Source organism: Capsicum annuum, chromosome 5 (genome assembly GCF_002878395.1).
Source record: "Capsicum annuum cultivar UCD-10X-F1 chromosome 5, UCD10Xv1.1, whole genome shotgun sequence".
NCBI lineage: Eukaryota > Viridiplantae > Streptophyta > Magnoliopsida > Solanales > Solanaceae > Capsicum > Capsicum annuum.
The window spans coordinates 177638049-177655865 of record NC_061115.1 but is presented as its reverse complement, the minus strand read 5'-3'; the positions used below and the strand labels follow the sequence as shown (position 1 = coordinate 177655865).

The window sequence follows — 17817 nt, the reverse complement described above, 5'->3', positions numbered from 1 at the left end:
GCTAAACTCATCAAGAGCATAAGCCTTTGTCGCGACGTAGAATAGATAAATATGTTCTCCATAGTGTAGATTTACACGAAGATTTTTAGCGAAGTGCCTCATGCAAAGTCCATGATGTGCACGACTGTAAACATGAGAGAAGGAATCGGGAATGCTCATGTGCCTATTAGAGATGAACATAGATCTAGTTCATCTTCTACTATAGACTTCAACTTCTCGAAGAAGAAGGTCCAAGAAGCATTAGTCTCTTTATCCACAACACAAAAGGCAATTGGAAATATATGGTTTTTGGTGTCCTGTGTAATGGCACTCAGTAACATACCCCCGTACTTGCCATACAAATGTGTGCCATTAACGGTAATTACCTTTCTCATCTGGCCATATCCCCGTATTCAAGCTTTGAATGCTAAAAAGTAGTAAATGAATGATCCATCTATCCTGTTTACCATGATAGAGTAAGAATACCCGAGATTCAATAACTCCACCATGTGGAAAAAAGTCGGCAAGCAAGCATATCCATGCTCTAGTGTCCTATGAATGATATTCTTCGCAATTACACTTTCTTTCCAACACATCCAATAGCTTGTGTTGTAATGCATCTCCCAAAAAAAAATCTCTGAATTTCTCTTATGCATGAACCCTTACCATCCCGAAAATAATTTACACATAGTGAAGCAATCAATTTGGATGAGATTCTCTTATGCCTGCCTATGAAATGTTCAACACCGCTTGTGTGGAATCCAACATACTTATATATGCAAAATCTATCTGAGGATTGGTACTTCTTTGCCCGCAATAACCAGCCGTAACCATAAGATACATATTTCACCTTCAACAATTTGATGCAGCTCTTCTCTATAAAATAATTAAAATACTGCCTCACCGTTGGTCTGTCTAGTAGCATTTTAAGCTTTTTTTTGTCAACGAATGTTTGATCACAATAGAAATTGGTTCTATTAGTGAAGAAATGTCTTGGTTTTGATCCCACTCCATAGTCATATTTCGCATCTTGCGAGTTCAATAAAGCGTCTTCCATATGCATACAATCATTTTCCATATTAATTGAATGATCGCCATCGTTATCATAATTATTCAAATAATCATCGACTGTCGGGCGCCAAGGTGGGGGTGGTGATGAATTCAATGGTCCTTTAAAGGGCCTCTCAACTATATTTAAACTTAAAATAGGCCTAAAACTATCTGCATCAACATTCATCATATACAACGACACGCGTTTATCATTATTTATGATCGTAGGATGCATATTTTACCCCGAATGCATTAGATAACTAATCACCGTGTCGCTCAAAGCACAATCTAGATCCCTGCTCTCCATTATGCTTGCAACCAATTCGGTGTATGAACCATTACGGAGAACAGCAATGCGCAGTGTCACCTTGGTAAAAGATTTTCATTTTCAACATTTGAGAGTCTCCTCTCATTCTCCTATGAAATCACCAAAAATCAGAACAAATTCTGCAATAGACATCCTAGAATTAAGCTTTGGTCACTACAAAAAATAGCTCCCTTTGCAGGGTTTATATTTACAAATTACGAAAGTCGGCAACCCCCATAAAATGACAGCAAGGAGGTTTTCAAAACCATCGTAATTACAAGTGTCATAATCAGTTTACGTTGTTTCTTATTTACCACCGCAATCTTTTAGTGGCGGTTGTCTAGCGGCGGTTAACCCCCCCCCCCTCTCCCCCCCGCAATATGTAAACTAAACCTATTATCAAAATTTTTGTTCTATATAAATTGCAGGGGTCAAGATCCCCATAATTCACTTTGATATTTTTAAAAAAGAATAATTATAATCTTCAGGATCAATATTTAAATTTGAATATTATTTAATAATTTTCATATATATATATATATATATATATATATATAAAAAAAAAAAATTCACTGTACTTGGATCAAACAAAAATACATCTTACTACCAATAAAAATCAAAATATATTAGATCATAAAAACGTACCACAAAGTGTTGTCATTAGTCTTAAAGACTAATTTAATATAAACACAAAATATTAATCCAACGATTCGATAACATTGTCATAATTACTGATACAATCACAAGAAATTTCAATGATTATCGCTAGAATAACTATCACCAAATGATCTTCCGTTCACATCCGAAAGAGCTCCACTAGATGCATTACTTGGCTGCAAAAGTATAAATAAAAATAGTAAATATAAAAGGTCTTTGAATGTAATTATTTTATAACAAATATATCAACTTAATTTTTTTCAAATGAAAAAAGTAATTCAAGAAAATTATTTACCGTAAGATAAGTGAAAAATTCTGCAAACTGTTCAGGTATCGTGCCTTCTTTCATTATCATATATGCCTTGAAAGTGTTCATCATTAGATTGTGAGAATTCATTATTTCTTTGTAGTTCTCTTGGCTTTGCTTATGAGCGCTCAACATTTGAGTGTAGTTTTCTTGGCAATTGAATGGACATGAACTGTTACTAATTGAAGAACTCATACCACCAAAATAAGGACGTGTTTGCTTAAAGGATCTGCTAGGAACAACTCCTAATCCCAAGCACCTTACCCTTCCAGAATGCTCTTTTCCTAGTACCTTACCAACAACATCATTGGGAGAAACTTCATACTCGTCCACGGTGCTTTGACTTACTGTGAGTTTAATTTTTTTCTAAATATAGTACAACACAAAAACCATAATATAACTTCAATTAGTAATGGGCAATTAAAGAATATAGTACAACACAAATATCATCATAGCTGAGTACTTATATTATCATGCCTCAACCTTGCAGGTGTTACATCAAAAATCTCAAAAGACATTGGATGAGATCACGAATGACCTCAACCCAGTAATTAAGCTCTGTGCTAAGTTCTAGATATGATTAGAACTCAGAGCCAAACACTGAAATTCACATCCTATTGCTCTTTTCCCATTCTCTTAGATGCTGAGCATTGCAAATATGTATCACATTGGGACTATGCTTTGAGATGATAAAAATAAATTGTGGTTTAGGGTGAATAATAACATGAAATATGATAAACTTTAAGCCTGAATTCTTTGACATAGTGAAATACAGCTTTGATTTTAATAGAAAAACACCATATAGAACCGATAAAACCTAACATACACAGATAGGGATCAAGAAAGTAAATGAGAACAAAAACCAGTAGAGCAAACAGAAGCAAGAGAAGTAGGTTAAGTCCATTTACCATATCATTCAAATATGTCTAGTACAACACACAATAACACAACTGTTGATACAACAGGGGGGTAAATACGATGCTCGAAAAAAACTTAGATATAACCTTAAGCCAGAAATCGTTATACCTTAGAGTTCATTGCAAGAACTGAAAGTATTTATTTACAAGTATGAGCTGATTATAAGTGATCCACAAAAGGAAAAAGAAAAATGACATACACAATGTGTTGGGACTTTTTAGGCCTTTATTAGGTCTTGTTGGTTCCTTTTTGGGTTCATTCTTACAACAAAAATAACAACAACATACCCGGTGTATTCCAAAAATTCAATATAGTAGGCTAGCTCTAATACACAAAAAGAAAATATGAGGCTAGACAAGTAATATTAAAGGCACTGATTTCAGATTCCTAAAGTCATAATGCATATAATTCTTGAAATAGAGCATTGCGAATGGTTTGCTAAGGGATTCTCTTCACCAGTCTTGTGTAGGAGGGGAATAAAGTAAGGAGTTGTGTAAGCCGCATTCCAAGAAATGATTTCACACAAGAAGTTATTTCATACATGCAACGCTTCAGGTCAAAAAAAACAATGTCACACAAAACATTTACTTGATTTACAGAAAGTTCATAACCAAAGAAAAGTGTCATAGATTCTATCTTGTTCCATAAATACCTTATCTACTGACCAAAGTCCCAACAAAAAAAAATTAACTTCAAGTAAGTGGACAGTAATTGTTTGAAGGATGACAACTTATGTCGGTTGTATTGTAGTAAACGTCAACACAAAATTTTAAACTCTTTTGAAACTTAACGAAAAATACCACCGGCTATATAAATAATTCATATAATAAAAAGAACAACTCCTAATGAGATTAATTTTTTCAAAGACAAACATTAGTAGCATAAATAAGGCCTAAAGTCAAGCTTTTACAAAATAAAAAAATATAATAGGAGAAGACTTAATTTATACCTCTACAGGCTACAACTTTGCTAGGGGCAACTCGAATGACATTAACAAAGTTATCCCTAAACAGTCCAGTCCATCATTCAGTCTTCATGATATCATTGAACACCTCAGATCTATATTTTTGTGGTAACTAGCCGACTTGTATTATTTTTTTTTATAATAAGGATATATATTATAATCTATAGATAATTAAGGAGTAACAGCAGGAGTACCAGGTCAGGGGAACATTGTATCTACTAATATTATGAACGTTTTTCCTACTAATACTATACAATACAGACTGATTACCAATGTTAATAAGGAATTCATGGATGCCAAAATGTTGGTCATATTTGCTCTAACCCTAAACAAACTACACCTTTTAAAGTTAACCCACCAAGGAGAAGAAAGAAAGTAAAGGAAATAACTCAAGAATGGAGATATAAGGGACCTATTATGCCTTTGTCTGAGTAAAGGACAAAATAATCAAAAGAGAATACTCTCGAGATACAACCAAAGAAGATGCCTCAGATGAGACACTCAGCAGACCCAACACCAACTGGCAGCAACACCGTTGTTGTCTCTTCTATGATACATGAGCCTAATACTAAAGGAAAAGTTATTGTATCAAGCCCTGGATGGGGCATCCACAGAAATTACCTAGAAGAAGACAATTGTAGAATATGGTTTATTTGGGATCCGAATTACTATCATGGTTACACACATCAGAAGTACATCCCAATTGATCCATTGTTTGGTCAGAGACAGAATTAATGACCATGTGTTCTTAATTACGGTCAATTTTGGGTTCAATACTGTAGAAAAAAGGAAAGTATTATGGAAAGAACTCCTCATGGTTCTCATTCTAGCTCAAGTGATTTCACAACCTTGGCTATTGAGTGGAGATTTTAATGTCGTATTAATACAAGACTGTGTGTATCAAGAGATTCCAACCAACAAAAGAACAACAAGATGAATAACAAGTTGCTAGTGAATCGAAATAGGCCTCACACTGTTTCACTGGACTTTGAGTTTGTGTTTTGAACAAGAAATTGAGATGAATAACAAGGCAACAATGCTAGTGAATCAAAAGAGCCCCACACTACTTCACTAGACTTTAGATTCAATAACACAATGTTAACAAGATTACAAAAGAGATAGAAACTTGACATACAAAATTCAAAGATCTAAGAACCCATATTCAATCACAGTTTTGAAATTCACTATCGGTTGAACTACGAACAATTCACTTTGCCATACACCATAAGTTCGTAACTAAAACAAGAAAAACCAGGAGAAACGATAAAAATTGCTCAACAGAGTACTTACAAAAATCTCTTTTGCCACTTCATTAACATATGATCCATCTTCTTTCTTATGAGTAGCAAGATAAAGTTCTGCTAGTCCAGGCTTATGTCCAGTCTCAACCATCTACAAATAATATTAACTTAACAAATTATGGATAGTTTCATGCATAATAAATTAAAGTAAAATATAGTGAACAAATATATTTCACCATTTCAGCTCTTCTTCTTGCGTTAGACTTGGAGCCATCAATGTGCGGAATAGTTTGTTTCTTTTGATTTTTAGCATTTTTCTTGTACATTTTCTAGAAAAGAAATACTTGAATTCAATATACAAATAATAAGTTTGCCTTCAAATGAAGGATTTAAGAAGATACCTGTGTTTTCTTGTCCAAACGATAATCAACATAAAAAGTTCATTAATCTGGTAAAATTCCATTTGGAACATTAGCCATAAGTTCAGATAGGCTTTGAAGTGGGTTAAAGGTCTTATCCCACAACTTTAGCCTCCTTGCACCCCACTTCTTTGAAATAGAATTATAGACATAGCGTCGTGCAATTGACTCGGTTGTTTCAAAAGAAAATTGGGGCTTTGAAAATAAAATATTGGTTAGATTATCTATATCCATGTCAATATAAAGTATGTATACATAATATATCGATATAGTTATAAATATATAGAGTTTATACCTTTATAATTTGACCAAAGCAGCGGTTAAAGTATGACTTAGGTAAATCATTCCATTTGGCAAAGCCAATTGGAAAAATAGTGCTGTCAGTTGCTAAAATCCTTCAAAAACCTGCAAGAAGGCATTGTGCTTCTCCAATTGGTGCAACGTCATCAAATTCAATGATGATACATTCTTCAGAGGATAAATTTAACATGTTGCTAACCTTCAGTTGTTTTGTTTTCACAGCCCCATGTGAATTTTTATAAAAAAAGATATATTTATGCTACAGAGCATATTTAGTGGATGAAAAATAATATGAAAATAACAAACATAACATGTTTATACTCGAATTAAAGAAATTTGATGCAAGAAAATTAAAGAAGCTTAGCTAGTTAAAAATAAATAAGATGCAAACAAATTAGATGAAGTGTACCATCTTACCTACTGCATCTACCATCCAATATCTACTTAACTTATGACCAGTATACTATTTGGGTAGTGCTTGTGCTATGGCCTGAAATGATGGAGCCTGTTGTGATGGTGTTTGTTGTACTGCTTGTTGAATTGAAGGAGTTGGTTGTGATTGTGTTTGTCGTGCTGCTTGTTGAACTGGAGAAGTTGGCTGTGATGGTGTTTGTTGTGCTGCGGGTTGAACTAAAGGAGTTGGCTGTGATGGTGCCTTCTGTGTTATGGTCTAAAATAATGAAGTCAGTTATAATGGCACTTGATGTGCTGCAGGTTTAACTAATGAAGCAGCCCGTGATGGTACCTATTATGCTACGGGCTGAAATAATTGTGCCTGACGTGCTGGAGGCTACACTGATGAACTCAATTCTGATAGTTCCTGATGTGTTGTAGGTTGAACTGATGAGGAAGCTTGTGATTGTACCTGTTGTGCTATGGGCTGAACTAAGAAAAGTTGATGTACTGGAGGCTTTTATGGTGCTTAACTTACTGGAGGCTTTTATGGTGTTTGATGTACTGGAGGATGAATTGATAAAGTCAATTATGATGAAGGTTGTACTGGAGGCTGTGTTACAGGATGAACTAAGAAAGTTGATTCCAGAACTTTTGGATTCATTTGTGTTATAGTGTGAACTAATCGATTCAGGTGCAATGTGGTTGAAACAAAACGTGTCACTTAAGGTTTCAATTGAAGAAGTGATTTTAATGGTTGCTTTGACTTGTTTGCTTGTGATATGGATGCATTTTCTGAAGTATGTATCGACTGAACTGTCTTTATAATGTTATCTTCACGTTTTCTCTTTGACTTATCTATATTCAACAAAGGAAACTGTATTAGAACATCAATGAAATATTATTACTTGCAACTTGAAGAGAAAACAAATTAACTAATCTCCAGCAATGAAATATTTTTACCCGCAACTTGAATAAGAAACAAATTAACTAATCTGTAGAGAAAATATTTTCAACTTGAAGACACTTACCATAGATAGAATGGATCCAAATAATATACATTTGAAAACATAATTGTAACTTAATGGTTTCATCCTCTCCTTGACAAATTGCATCAAGTGCTAGTCCAGAAGTTCCTCGAGAAATCATTATCTTTCAAATCCAAATAGACGCATTTGATTAAACTAAACATAACCCTTAAACTCAAAAAATTAGAACGGAATATATTCACATAACTTATATCACATAGAAAACATTCAGAACTGGACGACATGATGATGACTATGATAATGTAATATGTAGTTCATCAAAATTATACCTTTTCATATCACATAAAGTAACTTAATTCCTATTAGACATATGCTTCTCTAAACGTGCATATTGTTGTTGTTGGTATGGTTCATTCTCGTATATTTCTTCTTCATCGGCTTCACCCATGCCATTCATAAATGCAAAGTCCAAAAATTGAGTCAAACTACGCTTATATTCAGATGTGTTTTTGGGCTTTCCAATCCAAGATTTATCCATCTAAATATGTTAAGAACTAATCTGCAACATAATTAAGAGTACAAATTCAGATTATCAAAGAGCTAAAGGGTTATCTTTTGGTGCATCAGGATATGATAGGATAGACAGAGAGAAATTGCATTTTGTCCTAGCCTTTCCTATTCTATGTAATCAAACATTAAACAGTACAACAACAACAACAACATACCTAGTGTATTCCCACATAGTGGAGTCTAAGGAGGATAGAGTGTACGCAAACCATACCTCTACCTCCGAAAAGTAGAGAGGTTGTTTTCGATAGATCCCCGACTTAGGAATATGTTTAAAAAATAAATAAATAAAGCAAAATACAGACTAGATTTGATGCAAATTTAGAAGATTTAAATTTTTCATTCAAGTTTTTTTTCTCCTATTACGCGTCAGTTATTGACCAATTGGTTCATCTAGATTACTATCGATCAAGTTGACTTTCCAAGACAACACACAGTGAGCGAGCTCCAACAACCCCCACTCCCACCCCACCCCCACAAATAAAGAAATGATGTCTTAATAAACAAGCACCAATAAATGATGGATTTCTTGTTGTGCACCCTCCCAGCTAGTCACAGGAGTCAGCAAAAGTATATTATTGATGCACCCTACATATCATGCTTTAACGTAACAGGGCTACTGTGATAGATATATGCCATTATACATTTGATTATCATATTTCACTTAAACAGTATCCTGTAAGAGTGAGGTAAAGCATTCAAGAAGCAGAAAAGAGTTATAAAAGATATTTATTCTACCATACCTTAAAGCAAAAATGGCCACTCTCATTAGTAAGTTTCACCTGAGGTTTGATATTTTGCGGGCCATGAGTCAGAGTTACCCGCATGCACACAACCATTTGCCAGAAGATCACGAAAATATAAAAAGAAACTGTAAATCTTTTCAAAGTTCTGACCATAAAACTAGACATATAACAACTTGGGATAGGTGTATGATGTTGCCTGGTAAGGAAGTAAAAAACTAGTACCAAGCTACTAAATCATACTGATCAAACTCATTTGACAGAACATTATCAGTGTATAATGGCTAATAGTATCTCCAAAAAGTGAACTCACTACTCATAAAGAAAAAGGTCATGTTATACAGAAATGACCAACCAACATAACAAATTAATTTTAGATTTGAACTATGTTTCATGTGCAAAACGTCACTATGAAAAAAAAGACACCAATAACCTAAGAAAGTTGCAAGTTCGATAGAAGAACATAAGAGAAAAACATGAAACAGTAAGTTTAGGAAATTAAAAAAAAATAAAAAAAGCTTTTTAATGGAGCTTCAACCAAGCACCACCAGCTAACTCATCTTAAGTCCAACCATTTGCAACAATAATACTCACTGAAATCCCACTAGCGGGGCTTAGGGAGAGTCGAGTGTACGTAGATCTTATCACTACCTCACAAAATCTTTACAACAATGCTTCAAATAAATAAATTTTCCCTAGAAACTCAAGATTAATAGTAACCCCAACAAATAAAGATTCCATCCCCCCCCCCCCCCTTTTTTGCACCTAAATCATCTTCACCACCAAACAGAACAACCCCATCAATTAAAGATTCCATTTTTATCCTTTTTTTGCAATTAGATCAAAACAAACAAGAGAGCAATTTGTTGACAAAACAAGAAAAAAACACAACATGCAAATTATTTACATAGCTGATACCTCAAATTTTTCAGCTAAAATTATGTGACTAGGTGTTGTCGTTGCTGACTGCTGCAGTCATCGGAGATTGGAATCACCAGAGAGAGGTCGGGTCGGTGAGGGACGGATTATTGAAGAAAGGAAAGAGGGCTTTTGAGAAAAGAGGGCTTTTGAGAGAAATTGATATATTCGCGGGTTTATTTCACTGCCCCAAAATTATTTGCGGTTTAATTTTTTAAGTATAGCGGCGCCTTCAACTACCCCAAAATATTTGCGTTTTATTTTTAATGATAGCGGGGGATTTAACCGCCCCAATTGTAATTAAAATAACAGAGGTATATAAACCCCCGCAATTTGATATATTTGTGGAGGTTAATACCGACCCCCAATTAAACCTCCACAAAATACACCTTTTTTGTAGTGGGTCGACGGTCGATTATGCTAATGGTCTATGTCGAGATATATGCACGGTCGATGACTGAGCAGATATCCGTACAAAAATCTTAAAATTTATAAATATTGTTTCTAATCAACGATCGTCGGGTTTATGGAATAGAGAAATAAACTTGGAGTCGCCTGAGCTACTGTAATGTACTTTCTAAAGAGGTTTTGAGTAATGTGAGTGATTTAAAGCTTTTTAACAATGGTTGAAAGTGTGTCTGAGAAGATAGCAAACAAATGGGGTAACAATGGATGCAATGGACAAGCTTATGATGTTTGTGGACTGATTTAGAGCTGATCGTCGAAAAATAATGTCGAAAAAGTGGCCTAAATCGGAGCTTTTTGGAGGGAAAGAACCTTCTATTTTAAGCTTTTGAAAAAAAATTAATTATTTTTGGAAACCTAGATATTTTTGTATTATATAATTGTGGATGATGGAGTGGGTTGAAGTATATTATTAAAAACATGCGGGTGAATTTGTTAAGTTGAAAAAATTGGATTATGGAGTGGGTTGAAGTGTATTATTAGAAACTTGTGAGTGAATTTGTTGAGTTGGAAAGATTGGATGATGGGGTGGCTTTAAGTGGGTATATGACCAATTTTTTAAGACTTTTGTCTAAATAACAAAATAAGTCTTGAAAATCCTTTTTGGCATGAAAGCCCAAGAGACATAAACATAATAATTCATGGCCTTTTGGTTTGCAAATAATCCCGGGATAAAATAATAATCCCGAGATAAAACTTTTTATCCATCGTGTGGTTGTAAATATTTGGGATAACTTATTCCAGGACTAATAATTAGTCCCGGGATAAGTTATCCTCCCAATTGGTGGGATAACAATCCCAACATTATTCTTACATGGGATAAAATCATAAAATGACAACGTTACCCTTAAATTCTTTGATTTTTCACTTCCATACACATAATTTGAGTGCTAAAATTTGAGTGCATAGTTTAAAATTTTTACTAAAAATATTTCTGTGAAGCAACTATAATTTGAGTGCATAATTTATTATATTTCTCAGGCTAACACAATTAAATTTATTATAATTTATTATTCATACTATAATTTGAATGCATAATTTAGTCTGTTTTTGCAATTAAATATTTTAGGAAGTATAAAAGCATTTACCGTTCAAAATGGTTGTAAAATATATAAATTATGTTCATTTATATATTTTAATTTCTCTAAAAGATAATAAAAAATTTTAAGAATGAATATTTAAAGCTTAAAAAGAAATATATATATATATATATATATATATATATATATATATATATATATATAAAAGTTAAATAAGATGGAGGGTATCCCGGTAATCAATCAATTTATTCCTAGAAATTATACCATGGGTATTACTTTGAATACAACAAACCAAATACTCAATAATAATAATCTCAGCATAACTTATCACATCATAACTAATTCCAGTATAACTTATCACATCATAACTTATCCCAACATAACTAATTTCGATATAACTTGTTTTCAAACCGAACACCCCTAACTGTCGTCGTACATTTTCTAGGGCTTCCGTTTCCGGTTTATCAACTTCTTTTATCTGTCATTCCTCTTTTCTTAATTCTCCTCCACTGTATTGGATTTGGGTCGCACGGATTGGATTCAAGGATTATTAAGTTTTTAATAATTAAATTTCAATCAATAAGAAATTGTCACATATTCAATTATTTATTTAAAAATAATTATATAAATGGATGAAATGGTATTTTAGAGTTCAAAGTGGATGGATGTATTCAATACGTGAAGGATATATTAGGCCGTTTTCCTTTTTTAAAAATTTCTAATATATTTTATCTGATATTAAGTTTATTTTGAATTTGTAAAGCACTTTTGTTACGTATACTTCACCGCAATAAGAAACTTTATAGTTTAATCCTAATTATTTGGTAAACAGAAATAATATGACGTCTTTTCAGTGCATATTATTATAGTTATATCCCCATCTCAAACAAGTGAAAATTGTTTATATAAATTCTCACAGAACATTTTTCTTTGTGTAAACTCATTCGTGGTACTATTGTGGTTTGGTACTAGCTGGTAGGAGTTATACATGTATTAAATTTTGTATTAGTAACATCATGTTTGATAGCATTTTTTGTTATGTATAAAATTCAATACACCTAATATGGTGTTTGGTTTTTAATTAATATAAAAATCCACACAATTAATACATGTATAAGTTATGAACGAATCTATATATTATTTTATGCTGGATAAAAGATGAAAGAATTAATATATGAATAATTAAATCCTCCATAATTAACCATGCATAAAAAATATATATATTACTAATAACTGCATAACTCTAACCAGATGTCAAACGACCATTAGTTAAACAAAAAAAAGTGGAGATGTCAAAAGCTTTGCAAAGAATCAAATAAAAAGATGATGTGATGGTAGTAACATAGTGTTCTTATTAAGGACTTGGAATTTTCCAACGTACCAAAAAGAAAAAGTTATAGTATATTCTTTTACAGCTTGAAGTTTTTCCTGAAGTCTAAATCTTAGTGATTGCCTCATCAACTTTTGTAAGTTGGCAAAATTAATACTCCATACTAGTACGTGTAAGCACCGACCAAAACAGTATATAAAGGATTAATTAGTTGACAGAAATTAGAAGTAGGAATCACGAGATTGTGGCCAGCAGAAGCTGAGTAAGGACTTTGACCCTAACATTACCGACATGAATTATGGTCGGACAATAGTTCGAGATCCCTTCACTCTAATTCAAAAGTCTTGGTTTGAACCTGTGGAATTGAAAAAACTTTGGTTGGGACTTGGGAGCGTCCCTATAGTTAGACTAACTGGTCAAGAAGACTATCGGAGTTTCTACTATGGTGAAGTGAAAGATCTACTTACAGAAATAAGTTTGGCAATGCATCAATTTATTCGAGTTTAACCAAATCCTAATACGAATATGAACACCAAGTGAGTTTTTTTTTTTTTTAAAAAAAAAAAAAAAAAAAAAAAGGACCCTAACGTTGCTTTCCTTGTAATGCAACAATTTTTAAAGTCTAATATTCAGTCAAACACATAAGGAAACCTAAATTACTCATAGTAGTACCTTCCTAAAATTCTAAATTTCCTATTGTAACTTTAACTCATAGTCACTATTTCAGCTTTATGATATTTTAGTTTCCTGATATTTACATATAAATAATATATTCTGGTTCATTAATTTTTAGCGGCTCGCATATCTTAATTTGACCAAGAGAGTTTAATTATTTAGTTTGAAGTTTTTCATTCACTTAGTATTAATATTTAAAATATTTGATTTCCCCATATTAAAATGTACGAAAATCAAACTTTAAGATTTTTATTCTGTCAGAAGTTCGAAATTTTGAGCCTTAGAAGCAATGTGGGCATAGGGCAAAAAGATAGAGTAATACTTTTCGGTCACAGTTCAAGCTCATGACATGACGGGTATTTTTCATTTTGGCACAAAAGACATCACAAATTTGTTCCTTCGGTTAGGCCGTTATCGAACGCAAGAGCAAGTATCCCATTTGAACTTATATGATGTCTTATAAAGCTCTTCGTTTTCCTCCTCTATTTCTGTCGAAAAAGTCTCACCTCTTAAGCAAGCTTTTGGGCTTAAGCTAAGCCCAAGATTTATTTTTCTTATGGCGTATCAGAGTATGACTCATCCCAATTAGAAAGTGATGGAGATGTTGAAGAAGTCCTCGGTCGGTCAATTTTGAATGGATGATCTCTTCATATGATTTGAACAAAACCTCACCTCTTGAGTTAGATTTGAGGGTTGAGTTATAGACCCAAAATTCATTTCTTTGTAATTCCAATATGATTAAAACCTCATTCGAAAGCTTGCTAACTTAGAAGCCTATGAGTCTTTCTCTTCACCCGCTCTCCTAAATTCCCCTCCTTAATTCAAAGACGTCACATTCTTTCAAGATCATAATTAATTTTGGCATTAGCGTACTATTAGGGCAATCATTCTTTTTGTTTCCTCTGCAATTCTAGCTAGCCCTTACTTGAAATATAGGATAATTTTCACATTAATCCTTATGTTTAGCACGTTGACCATCATTATTTACTATCTACAATTAACTTTATTCATTCTAATCCAGTAAACTGTTATTGTAATAATTAAGTGCCCATTTGGTACAAAAGATAAGAGATAACTAGTTTTCAAATTAATTTTAAGATGAGTTTATCTCATATTTGATTGAAATAAAACACATATAATAACTCATTCCGAAATTAATTATTTCAAATTATCATATTATTTTTATCCCATATTATAAATAAAATAACTAATAACTTCAAAATAACTAATTTTGAAAAAACTAATCCCTCAATTAACATGTCCACAACTAAACGACCCCTGAATGTCCCCACTAACAACTAGAGGCAAAAACGAGTCAGTAGTTGGCAAGACAGTCTACTAGTTGAAGTCTGTCCCACAAATTAAATAATTATATGGCCCAGAAAGCGTGCATGCATATGTACATTATTCATAACCTGTCTCTATTTACTTTTAATTTCTTGTCCATTGAGCCAGGTAAATATCAAGCCATGGATATTTATAAAACATAAATTTTGAAAGTAACTATACATAAAAGGGATTTGATATGTCGAGGATCTTTTGAAAACAACATCTTCACTTTTACTATAAAATATACAGCATCTTCACTTTCACTATAAAGTATACGTACACTTTTTCCTTCTCAAAACCTATTTGTGGAATTTCACATTTTCATTTGATTTCTTGTTGTTGAATACATAAAAAGGGACAAAAGATGAATATGTTAGGAAGACTATTTTGGAGGTTACAAATAATATTAGGAATTAAATGATAAAAAAAATTGGTCAAGTATTTAAAGTTGTATAACTATGAAATGAAGATGACCAACTTATGTTTTTTTTTCTTATGAATACTTGGCTTATAAGCACTTTTAATGTTTATCAAATGCATAGATAAATCAAAAAATATTTTTAAACTAGTTAACTTTAATCAATTTATAAAGGACTTTTAATTAGACTTTGCTTATACTGTTTGCTTTGAATTAATCTTTAAGCAAAATAATTTTTAAAATTTTCTAACAACCTATTAAGGGGTGTCCAAATAACAGAAATGAACCAATGTGTGTCGGACATTGCTTTAGCAACAGCAAGATTTGAGTATTCAAAATTTTAAAATCAAAACGTATTTATAAACTAGTTAACTTTAATCAATTTATAAACGATTTTTAATTAGACGTCGTCACTTATACTATTTACTTTGAATTATTCTTTAAGCAAAATGATCTTTGAAATTCTCTACCAACCTATTAAGTGGTGTCGAAATAACAAAAATGAACCAATGTGTGTCGAACATTGCTTATAGAAAGATTTGAGTATTCAAAATTTTAAAATATCTTAAAAGTTTAACACTAATGTTGGATGAGCAATATTATATCGAGAAATAAATATATTAATGTTGGAAAGAACCATAGGAGTATGTAATAAAAGAATTGCAAATTCAATTAAGTACATATACATATGTTACATTATATGCTCTCCTCATCATCTATTACTAGATTACTATTTTACACTGCACAAGATCCAAGTCCTCTTCAAGCTCGACACCTTTGATTAAAGTACCACTACTTGAATTATAGTACCATTGATCTGAACCTTTGTAGCCTCGAATGTGCAAGTAAGACTTAAAGCCCCGGCCAACTCCATAGTATCATCCAATATCGAATGAGCACGCAATATTTAGAAAATCATGAGGTCGAGGCATATAGACCTTCGATCTCCTCTATGCTCGAGTTGCACCCTTATAACATTCTCATGAAATATGTACCATAATATATATTTAATGCCCATTATACTTGTGTACTACACTCTCCTTTCCCAAAACCTACTCTGCGATTTCTCAAATCAAATTCTACCCATAGATTTTGTTGATGGAAATTGCCAATAATATTACTAGCAATGCCAAGTGTTTCTGACCGTCCGATCCCCACACAATGGATTCCACCCTCCACTTCATCCAACATCCTTTCCTTATTGATCAAAATCTCAACCCCATTTTCGAATTGCAATGTCATGTCACCTATCAATCGTTCAATTTCCATCCTATATTGGCTATCAAAACACATGTCAAGTGCATCACCATAAATGTAACCTTTCTTCAATTTTCGACCAGCTAACCTAATAATTTCTTCTCGCAACTTATTATACGCTTCTTCCACCAAGAAAGTGTATTCCGTGCCAGAATCAACGATCGTCTGGCCTGAACCACCAGCATTAGGTCGGAAAACTCTCTCAGAGATGTTCAATTTTTTCCCATTAATTTTTATCCCTACCATACCAATAGTGTATGCTAGGGGGTCCAAATTGGGCATGCGTTGACTTTGAGGGAAAGTCAACAAGTTCACATATCGAAAGGTACGAGAATTAGGATTTTGACCTAGGTAAAACGTTCCAATTGGTTTCACCGTATGATTACCTTGTCGAATCGGCACGCAATACGAGAATTTTTGTACCTTGGCTTGGGAGGCAAAAGAGAACCTTCCAAGATTCATTCCCAAAATACCCTCAGCATCACCGGACTCCGTGGCGCAACCAAGAATCAAAGGAGGGGTAGTTTGGGAACGTGAAAATGTAATTTTTTCACGGACGAGATTACCCTCAGCCAAAGTACCATCAGCATAGAAGTACGAATAATGACACAACCTATTTTGGTCGCATGATGTTGGAAGGGTAAAATCAGGAATTCTTGGCTTACACAAAGGATGACTACAAGGAAGGACGGAAAAAGAAGAGGACAAAGAAGGATCGAACGATGTTGTTGGAGGGGGTATTTTGGGAATTTTCTTGTGGCACTGAATCCAAGAAAGTTGGCTACCAGTGTCCAATACCATTTGTTGATTTTGTGGTGGTGTCCCTATAGGAAGTGTAATAATAAGAGCCATTGAATATTTAAAAGTTGACTTATAACTCAAAGATGGAACTCTAGGCATAGCTTTTGCATTTGTAGTTTGATGAGAAGTGGCGATAAGGGAAGAAAGAAAAAGAGCCTTAGATGAAGAATTATGTGACAATGTTGTTGATGTAAGTGGAAATGACATAGAAAAAGGTGCATTTTTGGCTGATAAAATGTAGAGAAAATTCAAGAATGTAACAAGGAGAAGAAGAAAAGTTGTTGAAGGAACAGAGGTCATGTTTTTTATTCTTATTAGATAATAGTAAATAGAATACTATTTGATATTTTTTTGAGGGGCAGTGGAGAAAGGAAGGAAAATTATTGGGAGAAAGTGAGGTGAATCATGAATGTGCAAGTAGATAGGGGTATTTATATGGAATTAATGGGAGGAAAAAAAAAAGGAAAATCCAAAGAGAAAATAATTAAGGAAAAAGAAAAAGAGGAAAACGCGGTTTTCTTTAATAGGGGGCTTTTAGTTGTATGCAAGCTGGTTGTAATGATAACAGTTACCTACTTTTCCTACTGAGCTGTTGGTGAGACACTGGCTAAGTTTTCACCAAAATAGTGGGAGTACTAGTTCACGGGTGGAGTCAAGTAAGGTCAGGAGTTCATTTGAATTTTTTTTGGTGAAAAATTATATTCCTTTTATAATATTGATGTGGCATTGTTTAACTTATCATGGTATTTA

At 33.1% G+C, this 17817-nt stretch overlaps 2 protein-coding genes across 5 annotated transcripts; both read right to left on the bottom strand.

The window, feature by feature from the left end:
• Window positions 1–1986: 1986 nt before the first annotated feature.
• Window positions 1987–10032, bottom strand: LOC107870964. Of its 4 annotated transcripts, none has more exons than XM_047413276.1 (5): window positions 9753–10032; window positions 6138–7393; window positions 5473–5574; window positions 2289–2666; window positions 1987–2169 (listed from the first exon to the last, which is right to left on the bottom strand). In XM_047413276.1, the coding sequence occupies exons 3-5, from the start codon at window positions 5572–5574 to the stop codon at window positions 2089–2091; spliced, it is 561 nt and encodes a 186-aa protein (XP_047269232.1). In that variant the 5' UTR covers window positions 6138–7393; window positions 9753–10032; the 3' UTR covers window positions 1987–2088. The 4 variants fall into 4 exon arrangements, with proteins under 4 accessions (XP_047269232.1, XP_016573178.1, XP_047269233.1 ...); XM_016717692.2 differs by lacking the exon at window positions 9753–10032 and having other exon boundaries at window positions 6138–6247; window positions 6560–7714; XM_047413277.1 differs by lacking the exon at window positions 9753–10032 and having other exon boundaries at window positions 6138–6812; window positions 6888–7714.
• Window positions 10033–15656: 5624 nt separating this feature from the next.
• Window positions 15657–17486, bottom strand: LOC107870963 (aspartic proteinase PCS1). The gene has a single exon (XM_016717683.2). The coding sequence runs from the start codon at window positions 17365–17367 to the stop codon at window positions 16027–16029; it is 1341 nt and encodes a 446-aa protein (XP_016573169.2). The 5' UTR covers window positions 17368–17486; the 3' UTR covers window positions 15657–16026.
• Between the last annotated feature and the right edge of the window lie 331 nt (window positions 17487–17817).